A 21,782-nucleotide genomic window follows, 5' to 3' on the forward strand; every position below is an offset into this window, starting at 1 on the left:
AGCTGAATAGGGACACAGTAAATGGCGAATTGTAAATGATAAATTGACGACGTTCTGGCCCACTGTCTAATGACTTGAATGAAAAATTTGGCCCAATGCCATCCTTATTTGCCGACCCCTGCTCTACAATGTCCTGCCTTTAGTCTGATTCCATGATTAAGACAGATGCAACAAGAAAAACTGATCAACATTTGTGAGTCCCCCACCATAGTGAATGTGCTGGTTTGTTTTGTACAATACCCCACCACACCCCTCTTACCAAAAAACATTACAGATATCTGCCAAAAGGATGGTTTGCAATAGTTACTGTTACTCACCTTCTCTCCGGTTCAACTTGGCAAAGCCTGGCCCATGGCTGCCAGACAACTGTGAGGAACTTTTGAAGGACGATTGCAGTAGACTGGATACCAGGGGACTGTGACAAACCTCTGTGAATCACAGAACAGAAGGAACGGACAGATTTAAAATCATGACACAAAGTCACAGCTGACCATGGACCACTGCGGTTGCACCCTCAGTCGTCTCACAATAAGAATGCCCTCTTCAAATTCACTGCTGAAAAATAAATCTAAAATTTATGGATCCTAATGGGCAATTTATTAGTCCTCATATGAGCCTTGTGTAAACAGATTTTTGACTATGATGAGACCCTGCTCAATATTAAATGCACTGTGTCCTGATGGCCGAGCAGACCGATTAATTAGAAAAAAGGCCACTAGAGTGGATCAGGGATGTCAGAGGAGGCTTTATACCACAATCACCCTGATGGTTATATACTTAAACACTGATGCTGTATAACACAACACACATTTACCCTCTTTTTCGCTCACTTGACGAGATGACACAACTGCATACATGTAAATATAAACTTTACTCCTGTCACAGTACACGAAAACACACACACAAAACACATTCAGTTTTATGGTCAGCTCATACCCGAGGCAATACAAACATTTATACATTTATGAGCATTCACTTTTGATTTAATTAATTCAATTTGTAGTATTTTTCTTGTAATACACCACACTGCAAACTTAAGTGGCCCAGTGGAGCCTTCAGCTGAATCCCTCCTCTCCTAACAGATATTTTCCATGTTCGCTGAGAGCCAAATATTGCTGAGAGCTGAGATATATCTTGGAGAGATTATATTAATGAAGGATCTTGAGCTGTCTTTACTTTGCTTAGTCGAGATTTAATCAGACTTGGCCTCGCTGCTTTGATATTGGATTTCTGCCCGTTAAGGGAACTTACACAGAAAGTTTGACTTTGCTCTCTCTTTCATGGGACTTTGATTTTATCTTGCTTTTGTTCATTGTTGTATATTGTTTTGCATGATGCAACAATCAGTTAGTGCTACAATAGCTTAGCCACACATGCTAAAATTAAGATGGTCATGAGTTTTTTTCATTGAAATCATGAAAACCTGATTTGAAATTGGTAAAAGCTTGAGTACAAAAATGCAGTTCCAAGTCTGTAGCGTTGTATTAAAAATGTTAATATCCAGCTCTGAAAGCTCCAAGACAACATCTGTTGAAAACACACACATTGTTAGTACTTGGTGCAAGGGAACAACTCTGGATACTAAAGAGAATATTTGATTATAAAGTACTTGAAAGGTTTTCCCTGGATGTCTACAGAAAATGAAAGCGAGTGAATGCATCTTTTTAAAGTATTATAAAGAGCTGGTCTTGCCAAACTCAATTAATTTAATGGTTTAGAATGGGACACTTATGTTTTTCCATTAGACAGCTTTAAAATACAACTTTTTGTGTGTTTAGGTTAAAAACACAAAGTGAGTTCACCTGCCCATGCTTTGCCTGTATCAAAGAACAAAAAAGAAAAACATAAAAAAACATGATGCACTATAATTAAACAATGTTTTACAAATAATCAAGGATGTGCATGCAGCAGAGAGGTAGAAAGATCATTGCTACAATGTCTTGCTGCAAAACAGTAAAATTACTAAAGGTGAATAAGTGACGCTTATTAGCTCTAGTTTTTATCAACTGCGTCTGTTGTCAAAAATCAAACCTTTTCTTAATCCTAAAACTCTTGAGATGGCTGTTCATGCTTTTATCACCACACGTGTAGATTACTGCAATTCACTTTACTGCGGTATCTCGAAAACTCAAACTGCTCGTCTGCAATTGGTGCAAAATGCCGCCGCAAGATTCCTCTCAAATAGTCGGAAAAGTGACCATATCACCCCAATTCTGAGGTCTCTTCATTGGTTGCCCATTAATTTCAGAATTGATTTTAAAATCCTGTTATTTGTGTACAAATCTCTATGCAACCAAGCACCGTGCTACCTATCTGAACTGCTTCAACCATATACTCCATCGAGAAGTCTGAGATCAGGTGAAAAGAATTAGTTATTACTGTTATTAGTCCCTCACTGCAGACTTAAACGCAGAGGGGATCGAGTATTTTATGTGGTTGGGCCTCGCCTGTGGAATATATTATATATATATATTTTTTTTGTTAATTTTTCTCTCCTTGGAGTATGATGCTGTTTTTTCTATCTAAGTCTGATGCTGTACTTTTCTATGCTGTGCTGTTATGCATGGTATTATTGTCTTTTAATTCTGTAGTTATGTAAAGCACTTGGGTCAGTCAGTGGCTGCTATAAAACGTGCTATATAAATAAAATGAACTTGAACTTATTGTTGGATTCCAAAATAATTTATTTTTCTTTTCTTACCACATGCCACTGTAGTTTGTCTGGTGCACAAATTAAAAGCAGAGACTGATTCTGGTTATTTGTAACATTTGCATGTATGAAAAAAACAGCGGTTTACTCAAAATTTCACACACTGAATCTATCATTAAATTCATATTAGAGATGACTGCTGTGTATACAGACAAAGCTACATGATTTAATAAGTATACACAGAATCATGAAAAGAGACTGTCTGCCTCTTTTTTTTTTTTGTGTAATAACATGATGCATTTTCCATCCAAAGACATCAGTCTGCACCTCTACCAGCTGTCATCAAGTCACACTGAAACTCAAATGTCAAACTGATCACCAAAGTATTGATCAGAGTCTGACAAACCTTTGCACTCTTCTTGACAACCTTAAACACACAGTAGGCCTCACAGAGCAGTCTTATCTTAAAACAGAAGATTCTTCTTGCAGTTTCAGTTCAAAACCATCCGCTGCCTTATTAAAATCCAGGTCTCTGACCAGATCACTGGAGCTAATCTGCTCTCTGAGCCAACCGGGAGGTTTCCTTCTTGGGAGAATGAAAGTTTTCCACCTACTACTTTTTTGATTCATGCAGTATAAGGCACAAAAACAACTCCCCATGTTCAGTCCATAAGTTCTCAGTCATCCTGGTTTGTTTTGTAATGCCTCCATGGCATGGATCTCATTGCCTGAACACCAGGAAACAGACGGCAACAATTGCTATAAATCCCTAGAGATTATGTCCAATAGATATTGTCATAAGGCATTTTAATGGTTTAATAAAACATTACAAACATGTTTGGGATATAGTTATTAATAGTTATTTTGAGGAAAACATTACACAAACTATCAACTGAAAAAAACAAGCTTTCCACCAGCTAGCTTTAGCATTAGCTCTGAACTCTGAAAGCTCTGCGTTGGAAGAACTATGATGTAGCTCTAACTGCTTGCTAGCTAAGCACAGAAAATTACATGATTACACTGCTAACTGTATTTAATCAACACAAACTTACTCTGTAGCTAGTCAACTGCTGTTGTTAGTTCTGCTTGTTTCTCATAGTTGGTCTTTAAATATAGCTTCAGGTTTTGTTGCTTCCACCCAAAACAGAATCTCTCTGTGCTGTTGGTTGGTCTGACTTTAGGTATTTTTAAGCACAACTAACACATTGTCACAGCCTGACAGTTTTAGCACAATTTTAACACAACGTAGAAGCATTTCAGAGGCACATAGAGAAATGAGTGTTATGGCTGCTAAAGGAGTGTTAGCTTGACAGCCCTTGGCCTAAACAGATATTGTGAATCATTAGTCTTTCCCACTTTGTCAGCACTCACATTCAAAGCTCTGTGAGTGTGAGTGCTTTAAACTGAAAACCTCTTAGGACTCTCAGTGTACTGCACATCCATGACATGTGTTTCATCATTATTTATCCATCAGAGTGAGCCACACCAGTATCCCCTAAAGCATCCTTTCACCTGCCTATCTCTTCATCTATAGCATCATAGCATTTAGCACCGTATCCACAACATTTATGATTAAATAAAGCTGATTAGTGTCTTCCTCTACTTCAATTAACAGCCATCTGGAGATTTACAAGTTCAGAGCATTTTTAAGGGTCCTGGACACTCAGTGCTCGTATGCATCTCTCAGTGATGTTATATTAAGCCATGCATCTCTGAGCACAGTAAGGCCTGTGCCCTCCTTTTGCAAACCTGCACAACCTCAATCCACAGTTAGACCATGAAGAGCCAAGGTTACTCTTCCTTCCATTTAAATGTGTGTATATTTGTCAAAGAATGTGAATAACATTTATATTTACATTTATTAGAAATATATAGGCTACAGTAATGTATATGCCTATTTCTCTGCCACTGATGTAATCATAAAAGTTTTAATGTAATATAAGGATAAATTGAGAAAGAATGAGGGGATTGCATAAATACTGCATGCAGTGTACATTTACATTACATTTTAGGTAAGTAGATGCCATTTTTATCCAGAGTGACATTCTGAGTGCTTGAAAGCAATCTGAGCAAAGCAAGCCCTCCTCCCTTGTTAGTAGACACACTGGAGAATTTTCAGATATTGCAGTCTTCTGTTGTAGAAATAATAGCAATAATAATAGGAAGGAGGTCTTGGGATCTTTAATTAAAATCATAAAAGCTGTGTAAGCATTGCCATGGGTGGAAAACAATAACTAACGTAAGCAATTATTGTTTCCTCCCACTTCTCAAGACCTTTGTAATCAGGATAATATGCACATCATACATCATATCACATCATACGCTGCAATGTTCAGTTAAATTTAATTTCTTCAGATTTTTTTGAAGGTAGAGCAGCAGGAGCTTGTTCAGCCAGGCATTTACTAATGGCAAGCACTTGTTAGGGAAACTTTTTCTGCAGGTTTTTGAGATGTCAGTTATTTGACAATGATTAGGGCACTCACAAGTGTGAGTTGTGGAGCTGTATTTCATCAGACTGGTCTGTGTTTTCTGCTCTGACCTGTCTGCCTTCCTCTCAGTGCGCCTCTCAGGCTGGAAAAGGGAGCCTGTCTGTCAAACAGCTACTGAGCTGTGAGGATCAGCACATCCACATCCTGGATGCTGAAAAACAATACTTCCAGCCTGTCATAAACACACCTGGCATGCTGGTATTTTTTGTGACTCTAGCCTTCTGAAGCCAATCCAGTCAGAAAATGTCGGTCACTAGCTCATTCTACTGCTTGTAAAATGTGCTGTGTATATCTGGTATTTGTCTAGAAATAGTGCATGTGTGGGCATGGCAACACAGACGTTAAAACACAAACACATGTACAATACAGGCTAATCCAATGCAAAAGTACCACAATAACATATTTTGTGAAGCTGATGATGCTGATGTATTGTTGTCAAGAGGAATAGGGTCAACTTGGGCTGAATATTGTGTTGGACCGCATCATATAATCATTGTTATAATGTATGACACCACACTGACACAATAACAGTATTTGTTTCAGGGGTGATAGAACATTATGATGCAATTCAAATTAATCAGACGTCTGTGTTCTTATGCAAGCTACCTGTTCATCTGGCAACTTTTAGATGCTCCTTACTTGCAAAAAGTCACAATAGATTGTTATTGCATTATTTAACAGATAGATGCATAGAAAACATCAGACAAGTGCATTTTAGAAATTTCCCTTGTGTTTGCTTCCAAACACACAAAAACAAAAATCCATTACATTGCAAAGATAAAAACATTCAGAAACCCCACAGAGAAACTAAAGAGTAAAAAAACATTTAAGCTCAAGTTCCTAATTATGTCCCTCTGCACTAGGCTTCTGCTCTTGAGCAGAGGGAGGAACCGAGGGGGGAGGGGGGAGGGGGGAGGGGGGGACTGACCCTTTATGCTTCATGCAGGAAAATGTTTCTTGTTGGTGCTGCTTGTGTTCAGTGAAGTTTACTCATTACCTCACCCACATCATTTAGAACAAGGACACTGAAAATCATAAGGGCAGTGCGCTCCTCAACACAACTTTACTACTTCTCCTTATGAGCAGCACTAAAATTTTAGCTTTATGCAAGCACGAAGCTTCCAACCATTTATTTTAGAATAGCCGCCAATTAAAAAATACATGGTCACATGTATTTTACATATTATTCTACTATGTTGATTACTGCAAATCCTTTTGACTCTAAATTTGTCCGGTTTAACTTTCATCCCATCTACACATGCAAAAAACTGAAAGCCACAGCAGTGTTGGAAAGGTTATCTGTCCCATGAAGAGAAAATTACAGAATTTAATTGCTGATCTGGTAGCAACAATACTACTGACATTGTGCCATTGAACAAGGGATTTCCTGGCTTAATGCAGGGGTGGGAGAGCTTGTTGTTGATCACTGTTCAATATTCATCATTTGAAGAACATTAAGCTCATTAAAACACCAAATCCAATGCCTTATTTGTTGAACGTCTTCAAAAGAGCTGGTAGCCAACATGCTGAAGAACATGGAAATCACAGGAAAAATTAATGTTCACCCCATCCTTAAGAAAAAAAAAAAAATCACATTTTAAAAGTGAGACAGCGAGTTGAAAAAAATGTTTTAAAAACACTGCAACACTGCATTGTACCACCAGAAGAAGTGAAAACAACAGTACGGTGAGGACTGCACCTCTTAATCCATGCTGTTGAGGCCAGGTGAAATCCACCTTTGGTACAACAAACGTCCCTGCACTCATTTAGCCTTCACTGGCACTGCAGTAGCCTAAATTATACATAAACATCAACGACAGACGGTGTGTGTGTGTGTGTGTGTGTGTGTGTGTGTGTGTGGTGCAGGTCAGTGACACGTGACCACCTCATTTCACTGCCAACACTAGTGCTGCAGTCATACTTCATTACAGCTTTGTGTTACAGCCTCTGTCCTGAGGAAACACTAATCACCTGTTGAACAGTTCTGCACTGATAATCAACACCTCCTTCTGTATTACTGCATTGATTCCCGGTTCAGTAATGCACAGGTAGATCAGTGCACAGGCTAAGCCACTGATCAGCACTTCTGTAGCTGGCAGGTGTTCAGTGACACACGCAAACACATTTCAGAAGAGACCTGCTGACATCAGGGACTGAACCCAGACTTTGTGTTAAAGGGACAGACTCCTAAAACTTCACCTTGTTGCCTCTAGTGTACAGCTAGTGTTTTGGTCCAAGGTCCCCTGCATCAACATGTTCTTAAAAATTTAAATCTGCTTCACCGACATCCAACATTAAATAACATATTGTACAAGTGGTACAATCCCTGAAAGTGGATGTTTGCATTAAACTTATGTAAATCTTTGATGAATAAGCATTTTAAAAATAAACCAATGAGTTTATGTTGATTTTCATTAGAAATACTACTCTGAGAAACAGCTTAATATTTTAATTATGATAAAAGCTATTATGCAGGACTCTGGCTGTAGTTTGTGTTACAGTTTGTTTGAGCTCAGCATAACATTTCTATAAATATGCAAAGCTTTGCTTATGCATATTTAACAACATTTCCCTCTGTGGAGAGGAATTTACATGGATGCTGCGACGGTGGCACAGACATTTTTTTTTAAATAGTTTTGAAGAACAGTTCAGTTTTTGGAGAAGTATTATAGTATGCAGGTGTTGAAAAATCATTTCAGCATTTTCATCACATCTACTATACCACTCAACCCAGAAGATCAGACGGTGTATGAATTTAGACTTTGTATGGATCCTCATCGTTTTCATGTTTTATATGACATTAATTTGAGCAGACAGATATATTTCTCATTATTGCATTATGGGAGGGGAACCTCTTATGCTTAATCATCTCAGTGAGTGCATGTGCCGCCAAGGCAGTCAGTGCTTTGACAGATTTTATGATCATTACAAACAATGCTCTGGTGTGATTGGTACTTAGTATGCATGATACAGAGAAGGATGAGAATCACAACAAAAACAATTACAATGATGTGAGTTGTGCTTAATGTGGCTAAATACACTAATAGTATCAGTCTATTGGGGCCACAGGATGTGCGAGTATTCTCAACTGTGACCTGTAGACTTGTCATTGAATCCCTGCCAGCTGCAGGGCTGCTGTTCTGAAACTGACCTGAAGCACCATAAAAACGAGGTGAAAAGGGAGAAAGTTTCAGGAAATCTCTACTACTGGAGGAACTGCAGGTGCGCTCTCTTCATTCTGTGCTATCTCTTCCGTCTCATTAACTCACACATTAAATTGCTCATCAGATACCTTATCTCTGTTGCATCTTAAAGTTTTGGCTTCGACTCAGCTTTGTCCTGCGGTGTTCAATGTCAGCTACAGTCTTTAATACCAATGGCTTTTTGCCTGCTCTCACACTTACCAAGACACTGCATCTGATCTAATTGTCCCTTGTGGCGTCCTGGGGTGTAAGAGGGAACAGATGGCAATTTACAGTCTAAAGAATATGGCGACAGCTCCAGTATGTATATGTTTTGTTCACTTATGCCCAGGACTCCTCAAGAAGCCCCAGAAGTAGATTCTGGCAACTACAGAATTATAGATTAGCTGTCTGCTGAATTCTGAATGCACCATATTGGCACTGTTGCTCTAAAATATGTAGAGACAGCCCCAACTGTCACTGGCATCCATTCAAGCTACATAAAGTATTTGACAAGTCAACATTTGAAAACTGAGGGTGATTATGTTCATTGATCAAAAATAATACACAAGAGTCTTATAAATACACAGTATACTGTCAACTGATTGGGTTTCAGAGGACAGGCAGCACAGTGATCAATTGATCTTTCTACCTGGTTGCTGGTTCAATTCCTGGCAGCAACCAGAGTGTTGAGCTGCCCAACACATCTGCTACATGTTCTTAAGCAAGGCAATGAAACCTCGATGACTTGCAGGAGGAATTGTAGGGGGCAGGGACTGTGTGTCTGTGTAACAAATGGGGGAAGTATAGATGGATCAATTCCATGTCTTCTTCTTCTTCATATACTTAAAATACATCATTTTGATCATCATCATCTCCTTCTTTACTATCATCATCATCATCTTTTTCCATTTTCTTCATTATTATGTTCTTCTTTATCATCATGTCATCAAAAGCAGGTTGGCATTATCATCTTCATCTTCTTGTTGTTTCATCATCCTCGTCTTCATCCTCTTCCTACTCATAATCATGTTAATCTCCATTTGCATCACCTCTTTCTTCTTCATCATCATATTCTTCTTCTTCCTCATCTTCTTTATCTGCTTCTTCATCCACTTTTCCATTATATTCATCATCTTCCTTATCAACATCATCATTATCACCCTATTCTTCTCAATCATCATCATCCTCACTGCGATCATCTTCTTCTTCCAATAGAGGCCAGCCAGTTAATTTACAGTAAAAATGAAACTTCAATCGTTCTAATGTTGATGCAAGTCATTTTACTTGCACCCTCACTGGGAGGTCAATGGTCGGGTCCGATATCATAGAAGCATTCCTGTAGCTTGTAGAGATTCTCATGCATTGCTCAAGAACTTCAGTGGGGAGGATGCTTTCCACCATGAGTGTTTGAATCCTTATAGCTGAAGTGCCATTACTCTGCTCACTATTGTACCTGCAGCCAGTGTTGTTTTTGTTCACTCAAAACCAGGACCCACAGAGATGCAGACTGACAGAGCACCATGACCTTACCAGAGTCTGACAGATTCTTGGACCCAACTACACGTCATCTGAGATGATGACAGGGCCATGTGATGAATGAGTGTGTGTTTAGGGAGCCAGAACTCCAGTGGGACTGGCCTTCAGCAAATATCAATGCATCACAAACTCAGATGGATGGACTGCAGGCCTCAGTTTTATCACTTAACTACTTGTCTCTGGGTTAATAAATCTAGATTCCTGACTGACGATTACAAGTTTACCCCGATGGCCGCTGCTGCCATACTGTAGCCTTGACTTCATCAGATCGCATTCATGGCTGCCCTTCTCTGAACACATATTTTCATAAATGACACTAAAGAAGAAATATAGACGGGGTTTCTCCTCAGCTTCCTCTCACTTTTCTCATCTCCGCTGTCACAAACTCCAGTGTCTCATGAATCATAAAGGACAGCGAGGTTTTGCGGTGAAATGCAACACATTTGCAACACAAATAAAACACATTCACACAATTAGATTTATGTTCCTCTCAAGACATCCAACTTCTTGAAAAATCTTAATTGCTGGTTTTCTGGTTAATACACAAAGAACTGTTCCTCTGGGTCTGGAGGAAGAACAGGAGACATTTACTGATCTTTCACATCTCTCATCAACAGCCATCACTGTCTGATGAACCAAAGAATAACTTGCATCATCATTATCACCTGGGTGATGAAACCAGAAGGAAAATCACATGTTCTGCAAGAAGCAATATCCTGTCATTAATAACCCACTGCTTGTATCTAAACTACGCACAAAAGTAATGAAATTTGTGTTTGTGAGATTATTTCTTCTGTTATAAAAATGCTTCTTGGCAATGAATCTTATACCATTGGAAAGCCTGTTTTTGTCCCTTTAAATGGTGCCACATTTGTAAGGAACATGAAAAACTTCTCTGACAATGCCAAACAGCTTTTTGTTTTTTTTTGCTGTTGACTCGTAATTAGTAGATTGGACGTCTGTTCGGAAGTCTGAAGAAATGAGACATACTGGCAATTTAACAATTTAATCATTTAACAAACGCATGTGGAAGAACCATACACTGCCACACCAGCCTGGTACCTCCTCCTCATGCTGGTTACCAGCCTGGTCACACACTGCTGTGGGATGGCTTCCCATTCTTCAACCGGCATTTTTCGTAAGCATAGAAATAACAAATAGTTATTATAATAATTCTACCAATATAATTTGGTAGGAATAATCTACCAAACACAAATCTACTTTTTGTATGTAGTCATTATGTAACATTTTAAAATACAAATTCTGTAATATTAAGCTGAACTTTAAATTAACCTGAAGCTCAAAAGAAGACTCAAGAGTTTACAAGATGCAAGATTAGATTTTTGTTTTTAATGAAGACTTCCAATTTTTTCCTGTGTGGGGTGGATGATAGGTAGAAGAGCATGACATAAAAAGACTCAAATCACCTCAAGCACAGCAAGTTTCAACCAACCAATTATAGCTTCATGATTGTGGGTATGAATTTCTTTTTGGGGTTGAACAAAATGAATGACAGCAGATATGATCTTCTAGCAGACATGGTATTTGGAGCTCTGCTGTCTGTGTGCAGACACCATCAGAGAGAGCTAGAATCTAGATGATTGGCACAAAATTAAAAGCACTTTTATTAATCACACACTCCCAATATTCCCTCAGAGTCTCCTAAATCGGATGCAAGCTGATTTCTAAAAGACTTCATGTTCCAGTTAATGAAAATGGATTGGTAGTTAACGATACCATAGTTTATTAATTCATCCCTTCCTACAAGGGGCATAGACCACACAGCTGCAGGGCAGTGCTGCTGAAGCTCGTGGGGATTCAGAGTTTTGCTCCAGAACACTGCAGGAGGTAAAAGCTTGAGCCTGGATTTCTCTGCTCACTTACTCATAGGTAGCTGCTCCCGCTGTGATTTCTGTCAAGGTGCTCGACCAGGCCACTGTCATGACATTTTATAAAATGAACGTTTGATGTCTTGAAATGCATTGTGCTCCCTTCATGAAAGGATTACAGGATAGACATACAAAAGTCTCACATTGAAATGGAGCCACTTGTGTTCAACTCCTGCAATCGATGTTTATCTCAGGCAAAGCACAATAAGTCTTTCTTTTGTTCATTTGAGGAAAAACCTGTCACTTAAATTGGCTTTGTTTTGCTAATGATGTATATAGTATCCTCTTTTCTTTAAATTACTTATTTATACTGTGCTTCCATTCATGTACTTATGCTGCTCTAATACTTTAATTTCCCTGCATGTGATCGATGTGCATCTTATTCTTAGTGTTAGCTGTCATAGATGGACTCGAATCATAATCCTAACTAACCACGCAACAATGTATTTACACTGGGCAGCTTTTCAATATTATACTATTTAAAAATATACTAAAAACATGATAATTTAGTCTCTTGTTGTATAATAAACACACCAGAATCTACAGTTCAGCATCCATCAGCCTACAATTCCCACCACAAACCAGCTCACTCTAAAGCTAACAACACTTCTTCTGTCTCTTCTCTCTCTGGATGCAGAACCTATTGAGTTTTAACTTGAACCTCTCTCCTTGGAAACTGGTGACTGAGTGGTGAATCATTCGTTATCTAAACACAGCATGTGCAAAAGCACACTAACCACATTAGTAGGCATTGTGTGTGTGTGTGTGTGTGTGTGTGTGTGTGTGTGTGCACGCACCCCCCCACCCACCCAACAGTGGTGCTGCTTAGCATTCCCTTGCTGTGCTCAAGCTATGTTCACATGTGGCTATTCGCTCCTTATCTCAGGATGCACACAATCAGACACAAACAGGCACACACCCAAGCACACGGATAAACACACAGGCACATATGCACTGACACACAAATTCAGAGAGCAGTCATTAGGCTGCGATTAGAACATACAGTCCACTGACTCCAAATCAGCTGAGAGAAGAGATAACAATCCCATGGAGGACTTATGCAACCACACCAGAGAAAACCAAAAGTCTCATGTGCCTCTTTTATGTGTCTAAAGTTGTGTGTGAATTTTCTCAGCCAGACACAGCAGCCTGGAAGCGCACTTTGCCTCTTCAGAAGCACTTTCTGTATGTCAGCAGTTAGGAGCGCTTTGCGTGATTGCATATGCATTTGAGGGATCATTGTGCAGATAATTGGAGGAGATGTGGCTGTGCGTTCACAGTTGGACTTAGTATGTTCGCACAATTTGTTCCAATTTTTGTGTTCTGCACTTAGTGGACATGCATGCCTACAGTTTACCTCCACAGATGTTAACACGTACAGTATTTTGGCTGATAGATCTCTCCTCAGGACTGTGTGGGCGTAGACAGACTGTCTAAACGATTATTCTCATATTCTCTTATACACTTGCTCATGTTAAGGTCCAGTCACAAACAACAGAGTGGCTTTTAGAAATATTTGGTCCTAGAGGCTTGGTGATGTGGTGACTACTTACAGTGCTAGTTGGCGAACTACTGTGGCTGGCAAGGTAACCACTGTCCTGCTAATTAGCCAGAAACATGTTAGTACTAGTCAGTGACAACTTACATCTTTATCATTCTTATTAGTACATGAAGTATAAATGATCCAGCATAGCCCAACTTTAATCTGAGCTGAGGTTCAACTAGCCAGAATAACTGAAAACACCTGTGTGGGTTTGTAGGACCTTTTAGTTAATATAAATAAATGAATAAAAATAACTACAACACATGTTTGGAGAGAAAAGGTGAGCACAATATCTGACTGTTTTATAAGACTAAAGAAAAAGGATCATTATAATTAAACATGAACATGACGTGTAATGCCAAATCACTGTTGGTTGACACATGCACTCTTTTGATGACATGTTCACAGTTTTCATTTGGCTGCATTCACTCAGTGTTCTAATGAGACATCAGCCATATCAACACCATCTCCTCCCTCCACCTGCAGAGTTTCTGCTGGCTTTCTTGCTCGGTCCTGCTCAGCTCTCTTCCACAACCATAACTCCAATAAAGGGCAACGTTCTGCAGCATATTATGTCTTTTTGAGCCATACCGATAAACAGCAATTAAGCTCTCCTACATTCGCAGACTGCACATGAAGGCAGTCACAGGTGCTGACTGAGCTGCTGCTTCAGTGTGTCAGTAAATAAATCACACACAGATTGCAAACATAAATAAAACTCACAGCACAAATTCACTCTGTTTTCATGTGGGTAAATTTGGCCCAGAGAGATACAAATACCTACAAATGGTGGACATTATGAGTCTTGCTAGACTTAAAACATGAACACACTGTTCAAGTCAGGCATTTAACTTTGCAATTGATGAAGAGGCAATGAAAAAAGGATCTCTCCCAATCCCCAGCCCTCCCACCTGCATTATTAATAATACATGCCTTTGTTGTGTGATATATTTCCTCCTCTCCAGATGTTTCTGTTGAATGCCAGCTCTAATTATCTAGTGTAGGTGTCCGGTTCCTTGGTTCATAACGAGGTTATCAGCAAAGGCTCAGCCCATTTCGTAAATTGATTTTTATTTGTATCTAATCTTTATCAAAACATCTTTGCATGGCAACCAGAGAATGGTTAAAGTTAGGGAAAGATTGTGGTCATGTCTGTCTAGCTGTCCCTCCTCTCCAGGTACATTCCCTTTACCCCAGGATCCCACATTGCCATTTTACACCCATGCACCAAATGCCCTCAGACTTTCCCTCTGTTCCCACACACCTGTTCCCACTTCCCTCATCTGCTCTGCAGTTGCACTGCCTTCCCCAACAACCTCCTCACCTGCATCTCATTCCCTCATCAGCCTTATACTCCCCCATTTTTATTCATTCACTGCCAGGCCATCAAAGTTGCCATGTGCTTGATATCTTTGATTTCGGGCCACTAAAACCTGAACCTTTTGCTGCTTTACCTGTCTGTCTGCTAACCTGCCTGTCAACCTGCCTGTCTACCTACCTGTATCTGAGCCTGCCTGTAATCATTTTTCTACAACTCCACATTTGAAATAAATCATTGAACTGTGCCTGCTTGGTCACCTTCATCTGCATTTCAATCCTATCCCTGTTCCCTGTATTCACAGCATGCCAGAATGCCAGCTTCCTGCATGGCATTTGCTACATGCTCATTAACCACCCTGACTGCCACACCCTGATGTGTTATATACAGCACAAAACTTACTGCATTGGATGTAATTTGAGAGGTGCCCATTTGTCCAATATCATAGTACATCCTAGAGTTACTGGGCTGAACATACCCAGATATAATTTACATATTCTCCAAAAATGATTGTTGCCAACCACCAATCAGCATGCGTGTAATTTTAACTTTGTGTAATTTGATGCAAATACATTGTGTTTGTGGTATAGTAGTGTTGTAGTAGTGCTCTCTAGTTGATGCTGTCATCCAGAACAACAACACATGAGTTAGTATTTTTTTTTCTTTTCCTTTCTTGAGGATCCTTGTGACAGACTTGTTGGCCATTAGAGGGCTCAAACCCGTCACAGAATGTTCTCTCTAGCTACTTTCCCAAATGTTTCCCGCAAATAAGTACACTGCTGCTACAGTCCTTAGCAGGGTCACTGTGACCGAATGCAGAAACACAAACATCTGCCCTCTTACGACAGTTTTACCTCCTTTATTCACTCTGACAAATAGCTTGAATCAGACCTTGCCTATGGCACTGGCTCAGCACTAACACAAAGTCAAATAAAAGTACAGAGAGGTCCGGGCATCAGAGATAATTAAGTGGATGATGTATCGTATGTTTGCTGTCTAAGAGGGCAAAAAAGGGTTTCAAGGATTATATATTGATTTGAGACAGACAGCTGCATTTTCTTTTCTTTTGGTTATGGTTTTTGATAGGTACTCCGAGTCTAAACCATTCCTTCAGAGCAAAGAAATCTCTTTATCTCATTTATTGTACCCTTTCAAAGCCCATAATGTCAGTGTGTCTCTCTCCAGTAGCTGTTGTCTGTCATGGGGAATATGAATTTGACGTGGTGATATCTACCATTTATCTGTCTGTCCCCACTCTGCCCACACTGAATCCTTCGTGGCATTTGATTTCCTCAAATGTTTAATAAATCGTATTTGCCCAAGCATGCTGACTCAGAATACATTTTAATACATCAGCATCATGATAGAAAAACATTTACCCTCTGACAGAGAGAACAGTATTGTCACTGGTGTACCAGCGTTTGGCACATGCAAACAGCTCTTAGACAAATTGATCCTTTTATTGACATTTTCATTAACATAGTGCAGGATCTAGGATGGAACATGAATTATGCTTTTGTGACTGAGGCTTTTTAAGGAAGTTTCTGATTAATTGCAGTTAGCCAATTAACTGGTAACACAGATTTTACAGATACAGCTTATATTCCATGCTGTGCCAAATCACCAATCGTAAAAAATGTATATGCAGAAAAAAATCAACACATGTGAAATCATTTCGCAAAAGAGAATTCAAGAAAAGAAAAATCAAGTTGACAGAGAAAAAGGTATTTTGGTATAAACTTTGCTTTTGACTGCAGTAAAGCAGAAACAGGTGAACAGTTTTTGTCCTCTCGCACGTCAATTTCTTCTATGAACAACACTGAATTCCTTTCGGTCACTAACATCAGCATCAAAGCTCTGAGAAGAAATATTTATGAATAGTTAAATTACATATAACCTTGTCTAATAAGAATGATGCCCTGTTCACATTCATACTTCAAAGTGCAACCCCAATCTCTGCATCCTGTTTAACTCCACTGGAGCTGGTGTGGCTCGGGTGCCTTGCTCAAGGGCAACTGTTTAATAGTAAGAGTGAGAGAAAAGTGTTTCTCATTGAATTTCCCCTCCTAGTTGCTTCCTTACATGACTCACACTGCCCCATTGAAGAGTGGTGCATGGAAATCTGTGCATAGAATGTAAAGAAATCAGTGAAAAGATATTGCTGTGCATGTTGGAAATCCCAAAATGCAGATACCTGTACGAGCTCAGTGACTCCTACACTTTTTCATGCTACAGAAGGCACTTTTACAAATGTTTCAGATTAATGTAAACTGATCAGCAATAGATCCACAACCTCACAGCTGATTACTACTAAGTCATCCACAATAAAAATGTCACTTTACTCACCTCCTCTTGTTGCTCCATACGAGCTGACAACTATCAGGGCAACCTGTGCAATAATTCCCAGGACTTTTTTACTCCAGGGATCCATGATGAAGAAGAAAGATGCTGCAGAAAAACCTGCCGGGTGAAGGAGAGAGACAGTCTGCCTCTCCTGTACTCTTTACTCCACTCCTCCACACTCTCACACTTTCCAGATCTGATGAATTTTGCACTTCTGTGTCTGCAACGGTCACCAACATCTGACTGCCTACACGGCGAAGACAGGAGAAGCAAGAGGCTACTTTCTGTTCGACTGCACTCTGCAGAGTGGAGAGAGGGAGAGAGAGGGGGAGGGAGAGAGAGGGAGAGAGAGAGCTTTCCCCACTGCCACAGCCCCAGTGAAAGGTACTTTAGTCATTAAAAGGAAGTGAAGACCCTATGGTCTGCCAAAATCCTTCAGCAGAAAACCCACTGCAGGCTGCACTATTATGCTCTGACAATGTTTGAGAAAGAGCCATCTCAGGTCCCATTAGGCTCCGGGCTACTGCTCACAGTCTGTTTGTCATCATGTAATGCAGCAGCTCAGGTCTAGTGGTCACTGAAGGGATTCCCAGCACATTGACTTAGTCACTGCAAATGAATAAAAAATATCCCTGAGAGATGGGAATTAATGTGACTATTCAAAATCTAATTATAGGTTTTATTCTCTGTACTGCTACCACATCTCATCTCATACACTCCTTTAAGTTAACCACGTGAAATAGAGGTCTTGATCTCTTTTTCGGCTGTGGCTCAGGAGGTAGAGTGGTTTGCCCACTAATCGAAAGATCAGCGGTTCAATCCCTAGCTCCTCCAAGCTGCATGTTGAAGTGTACTTGGGCAAAATACTGAACCTCAAATTGTCCCCGATGTTCCTTTGGTGTCTGTGAATGAATGTGATGTTGTGTAAAAAGCAACTGGAGTGGTCGGGAGACTTGAAAGGTGCTATACAAATACAACAAATACAGAGCATTTTCTACAACCTAGCCAAAAAGCAGAATAAACCATTGTTGCAATGAAAAAATTACAGAAAACAAACAGTCAAAGCACAAACAATATGCAGTTAAGATGGGTATACAAGTTCAAGAACCATCCAAATAAATTGGAAACAAAAACATTCACCAAGGGTGCTATTTTCCAAGTCCTTGAAAATTGGCTTTAGTGATAACCATTGACAGTTTTAGGTTCTCCAGCTCCTTGTTCCAAGTGTAAAGTGCAGGGTATCTAACTTCTCCCCTGTGATATCACTGTCAAGTGTTGTTTCAGGTACAGCTGAGCACACTCAAGTCAAACAGTACTTCCATAAGTCGTTGCAACCAGTACCCCAAAATGACATGTGTGTACATTCAAGTGACAAAATGGCCGCAGTCATTATGACAGAAGCAAAGGAGGAAGACAGGTGACGTGTAATAGTCCGCATAGTGGGGAGGTCCACAGTCATTCCTTAAACCCAGGCAATGCTTTGTTCTGGGTGTCATGGACAATTTACTTTTAAGATTGGAGAAACACTGGTATTAAGTAACTTCAGTCCATCATTACTCGGGGAACCAACATCTGAACATCATAAGTGCAGTGGTAGTGGTTTGTGCACAGCTGAGGAAGGACACAGCCCAAAGAATGAACCCTCAAGGAAATGTAAAACAAACTGTAAATGTGTGCTTTTTATTTATTTATTTATTTTTTATTTCTGAAGATGCACTTGGGCATGTATTTGTGCAGCAATAGACCTGTCCAACCAGCCGTTGCGTGGTGTGTTTTTTGTCCCAACCCCTCTTTCTATGATGTCCAGTATGGTCCAACCTCTGTCTGTGGCCAACAGGAATTTGCTAATGACAATATTGGAGGGAAATCTCGCTTTTCGCCAGAGAAAGATGGAACTCTTGTCTGTCTGTCTTTTGTCTAACCATCCATTAGGAAGAGACGTCTGAAATGGACACAGATATAGTGTTTTGGTTTAAATTACTTTTCATTGATCCCCCTTGTGATTCCTGTAGCCTCATTTTCCTTTTTAAGTCCATCTGCACACCTTTATCTCATCTGTGGCATGTTCTGTGGCATTTACAGTAAATGTCTGTATTTTACACCCTAATGAAGGCTTTCAACTGAAATGAGTAGGTGTCAGCCATGCCATGTGAAAGGCTTTTTATTATCCTCAGGACTCAGAGTGCTTAGGATTGTTCGTTCTTTGTTATTGTTGTGGCCCTTGAGTCTAACTGTTTAAGCATGCTTTTTTATCTTGTGTTTAGCAGCACACACCCAAGTGGCTTTCTTGGCATGACCATATTAAGATTGGGGTTTTTTTTGCCATATATGAATTCTATCATAAACTTCCTCTATATTCAGAACATTGATAAGAAAGGAAAAAAGAATACTACAAATATGCAAAATTCTTTGGTATCCATTATTTTGCTGACTTGTCACATTGTCTCACCAGTTACCAGATGATCTGTTTTACATGGCTTGAGTATTTGTGGACATTTACTTGTATTTTATTAACAATGCGGTATTAATATTTTTATAAATGTGTCTTATGTCTTTGTGCTGCATGGCTTATGTGTTTGATATTACAAATCTACCAACTTTTAAACTATTTCTAGTAACATCAAGATTAATACAATTGGTTATTAACTGTTTTCCTTATCTATGTCTTTTTGCTTTGCACAGTTGTTGCCTCAGTGTTTTCCTTTTCCTGTTGCTTTGCATGATTGATGTTATCGGCATGTTATTGTACCATGTTTGTATTTCTTTCTTACCACAAGACTGCACTTGCAAATTAGCTGGATCGGCACTGGCACTGGCACATTTACAAAAATGTTAATTGATGTATGTTGTCCTGATAAATAAAGCAATGAGATGAAATTCAACATGATGAATAGGCATTTAAGTCTAACTTTTTCAGTTATTTGTTATTCATATGGGTATAGGCGTGTGTTGGAGCATACATCTAAACACCATAGTTGAATATAAACAGATATTTAAACTTTTTTATAATGCATGAAATATGGTAAGAAACATGTTTTCAACACGTTCTTTCCACCACAGAGACATGGGAAAGAGGACTGATGTGTCTACTTTTGAAAGGATGGATGTTTTTTTGCACATTACACAATCACTCCATTTGAAAACCACCGCACAATGGTAAGCTGAGAGATTTAATTTATCTGCATAGATTGGGTTTTCACACAAAATACTCAGTGAAGCAACAGATTATGCTGCAGTCTTTATCAGTATTATCACAGTCAATATTACTATTCCTGGATCACTGTACTTGTTTTATCTGCTATGATGGCTAACCACACAGCCACATGGATGTTAGAGAAGCTTTTCAGGAGCGGTGAGGTGGGCGACATGTGAATGAGGCAGATTCGTGTGTGGAGAGGGAGCAGAGAGACCGACTAATGTGTCGTACTGGGACTGGTGTTTTTGTTTTAAACATATTAGATAGCAAGAAAGACAGAAGCAGACAAAATGTGTTTTGTGCATCTGTATGCCTGGAAGGTGGAGACAAAACTGAGAAAAACACACAGTCTAGTCTACTAATCGTGGCTTTCAGCTCTGGATTTTGTTACTACATTTGGATGGATTGTTAACATTTCAATAAGGTTTACTCCGTTATCCTTGTCTCAGTGAGAAGAAGATTGTCAATGCTACTGTAGATTAATTCCCAAGCTGACAGTGAAAACATTTACTGCAAATATCTCTGTGTGTCTTTCACTGATTCAGTGTCTAAATACTGATTTTAAAAAAACTCCACTGGACTCATTTCATTTCAATGTTTTGGTTTTGTTTGATTGTGGCATTATCTTTGTCCAAGAAGAAAACACAATCTTTCAATGATGATAAGCATGAGCTTATTTAGTTGGGCTAACATCCACTGCAAATTTAACCATTATTGGTCACAATCACAAATGTTTCTGTAAGATCCTGCAGGAACTGATGTAAATGATTTCTAATATATATCCTATCTAAAAGAGGTCTGAGATTCAGTCCTCAGGCAGTATGGATTTAAGGCCACAACATAATTCTGCTGGTGTTTGGATAGGTTATTAATAATTAATACTTTTATTGTTAATAAACAACTTGCTTTGGCTGTGTTGCGTTCATTTTGAATTGACTTAGACTGACAGCTGATGAACTCATTCAGCTTGTTTTGAGTGAAACAACTGACTTGGCTTTGACATTGTGTATTTATTTTTTGGGGGGGTAAATTGCTTGTTTTGCTTCCACTTTGTCACTTTGCTTTGCATCTGGATTTGAGCCACTCTGCAGCCTCCTGCCAGGCCTCGTTTTGTATAACTCATTTTTAGTTTGCATACCAAATAAAGCCGGCCAATGACTGATGCACTCCTACTCTACTTTATATTCACAACACCTGCTGCAGGCTGTGTACGGATTTTGGCTTTGGCCAGCAAACTGGTCGGCCAAAACAGAAAAGACTCTTTGAGTTTGTTTAAGAGGTGAGCAGTGATGTTTAAACTTGATGAAAGGGGGAAAAATAAATAGATACTTTTTTCCTTTATCCACCATTAATGTAGAAGAATTTAAGCAATGACGGCTTGAAATTATTGTTAGTCTATTTTTTATTGTGAGAGAAGATGATTTTGCTGATGTCTGTAAATTGGCTTGATTAGCTGACAAATGAAGATTAGATTGTTACATTATAATTAAACATTTACTTCCCTCAAGATCAAATGAGAGACAGGAGAGAGTGAATACAAATCTTCAAGAGAGAAACTGAATTTTTGGGTATTTCTTTCTAGTCATTTAAATTTCAAGTAATTCGGTGATTTAGCAGCAATGTATGTAGCTGG

General features: G+C 39.2%; 1 protein-coding gene across 1 annotated transcript in view; it reads right to left on the reverse strand.

The window, feature by feature from the left end:
• The window catches only part of LOC119917440 (contactin-associated protein-like 4), an 85,560-nt gene extending 68,160 nt beyond the window's left edge, over positions 1–17,400 (reverse strand). The window contains exons 1-2 of the mRNA XM_038737765.1: positions 16,957–17,400; positions 318–428 (exon numbers count right to left, since the gene is read on the reverse strand). Of these exons, the coding sequence (XP_038593693.1) occupies positions 318–428; positions 16,957–17,041 (196 nt within the window). The 5' untranslated portion in view covers positions 17,042–17,400. The remainder of the gene's footprint in view (positions 1–317; positions 429–16,956) is intronic.
• Positions 17,401–21,782: the final 4,382 nt, after the last annotated feature.

Source organism: Micropterus salmoides, unplaced genomic scaffold (assembly GCF_014851395.1).
Source record: "Micropterus salmoides isolate LMB-PRFRI ecotype aquatic unplaced genomic scaffold, ASM1485139v1 Ms_hic_scaffold_22, whole genome shotgun sequence".
Classification (NCBI taxonomy): Eukaryota; Metazoa; Chordata; class Actinopteri; order Centrarchiformes; family Centrarchidae; genus Micropterus; species Micropterus salmoides.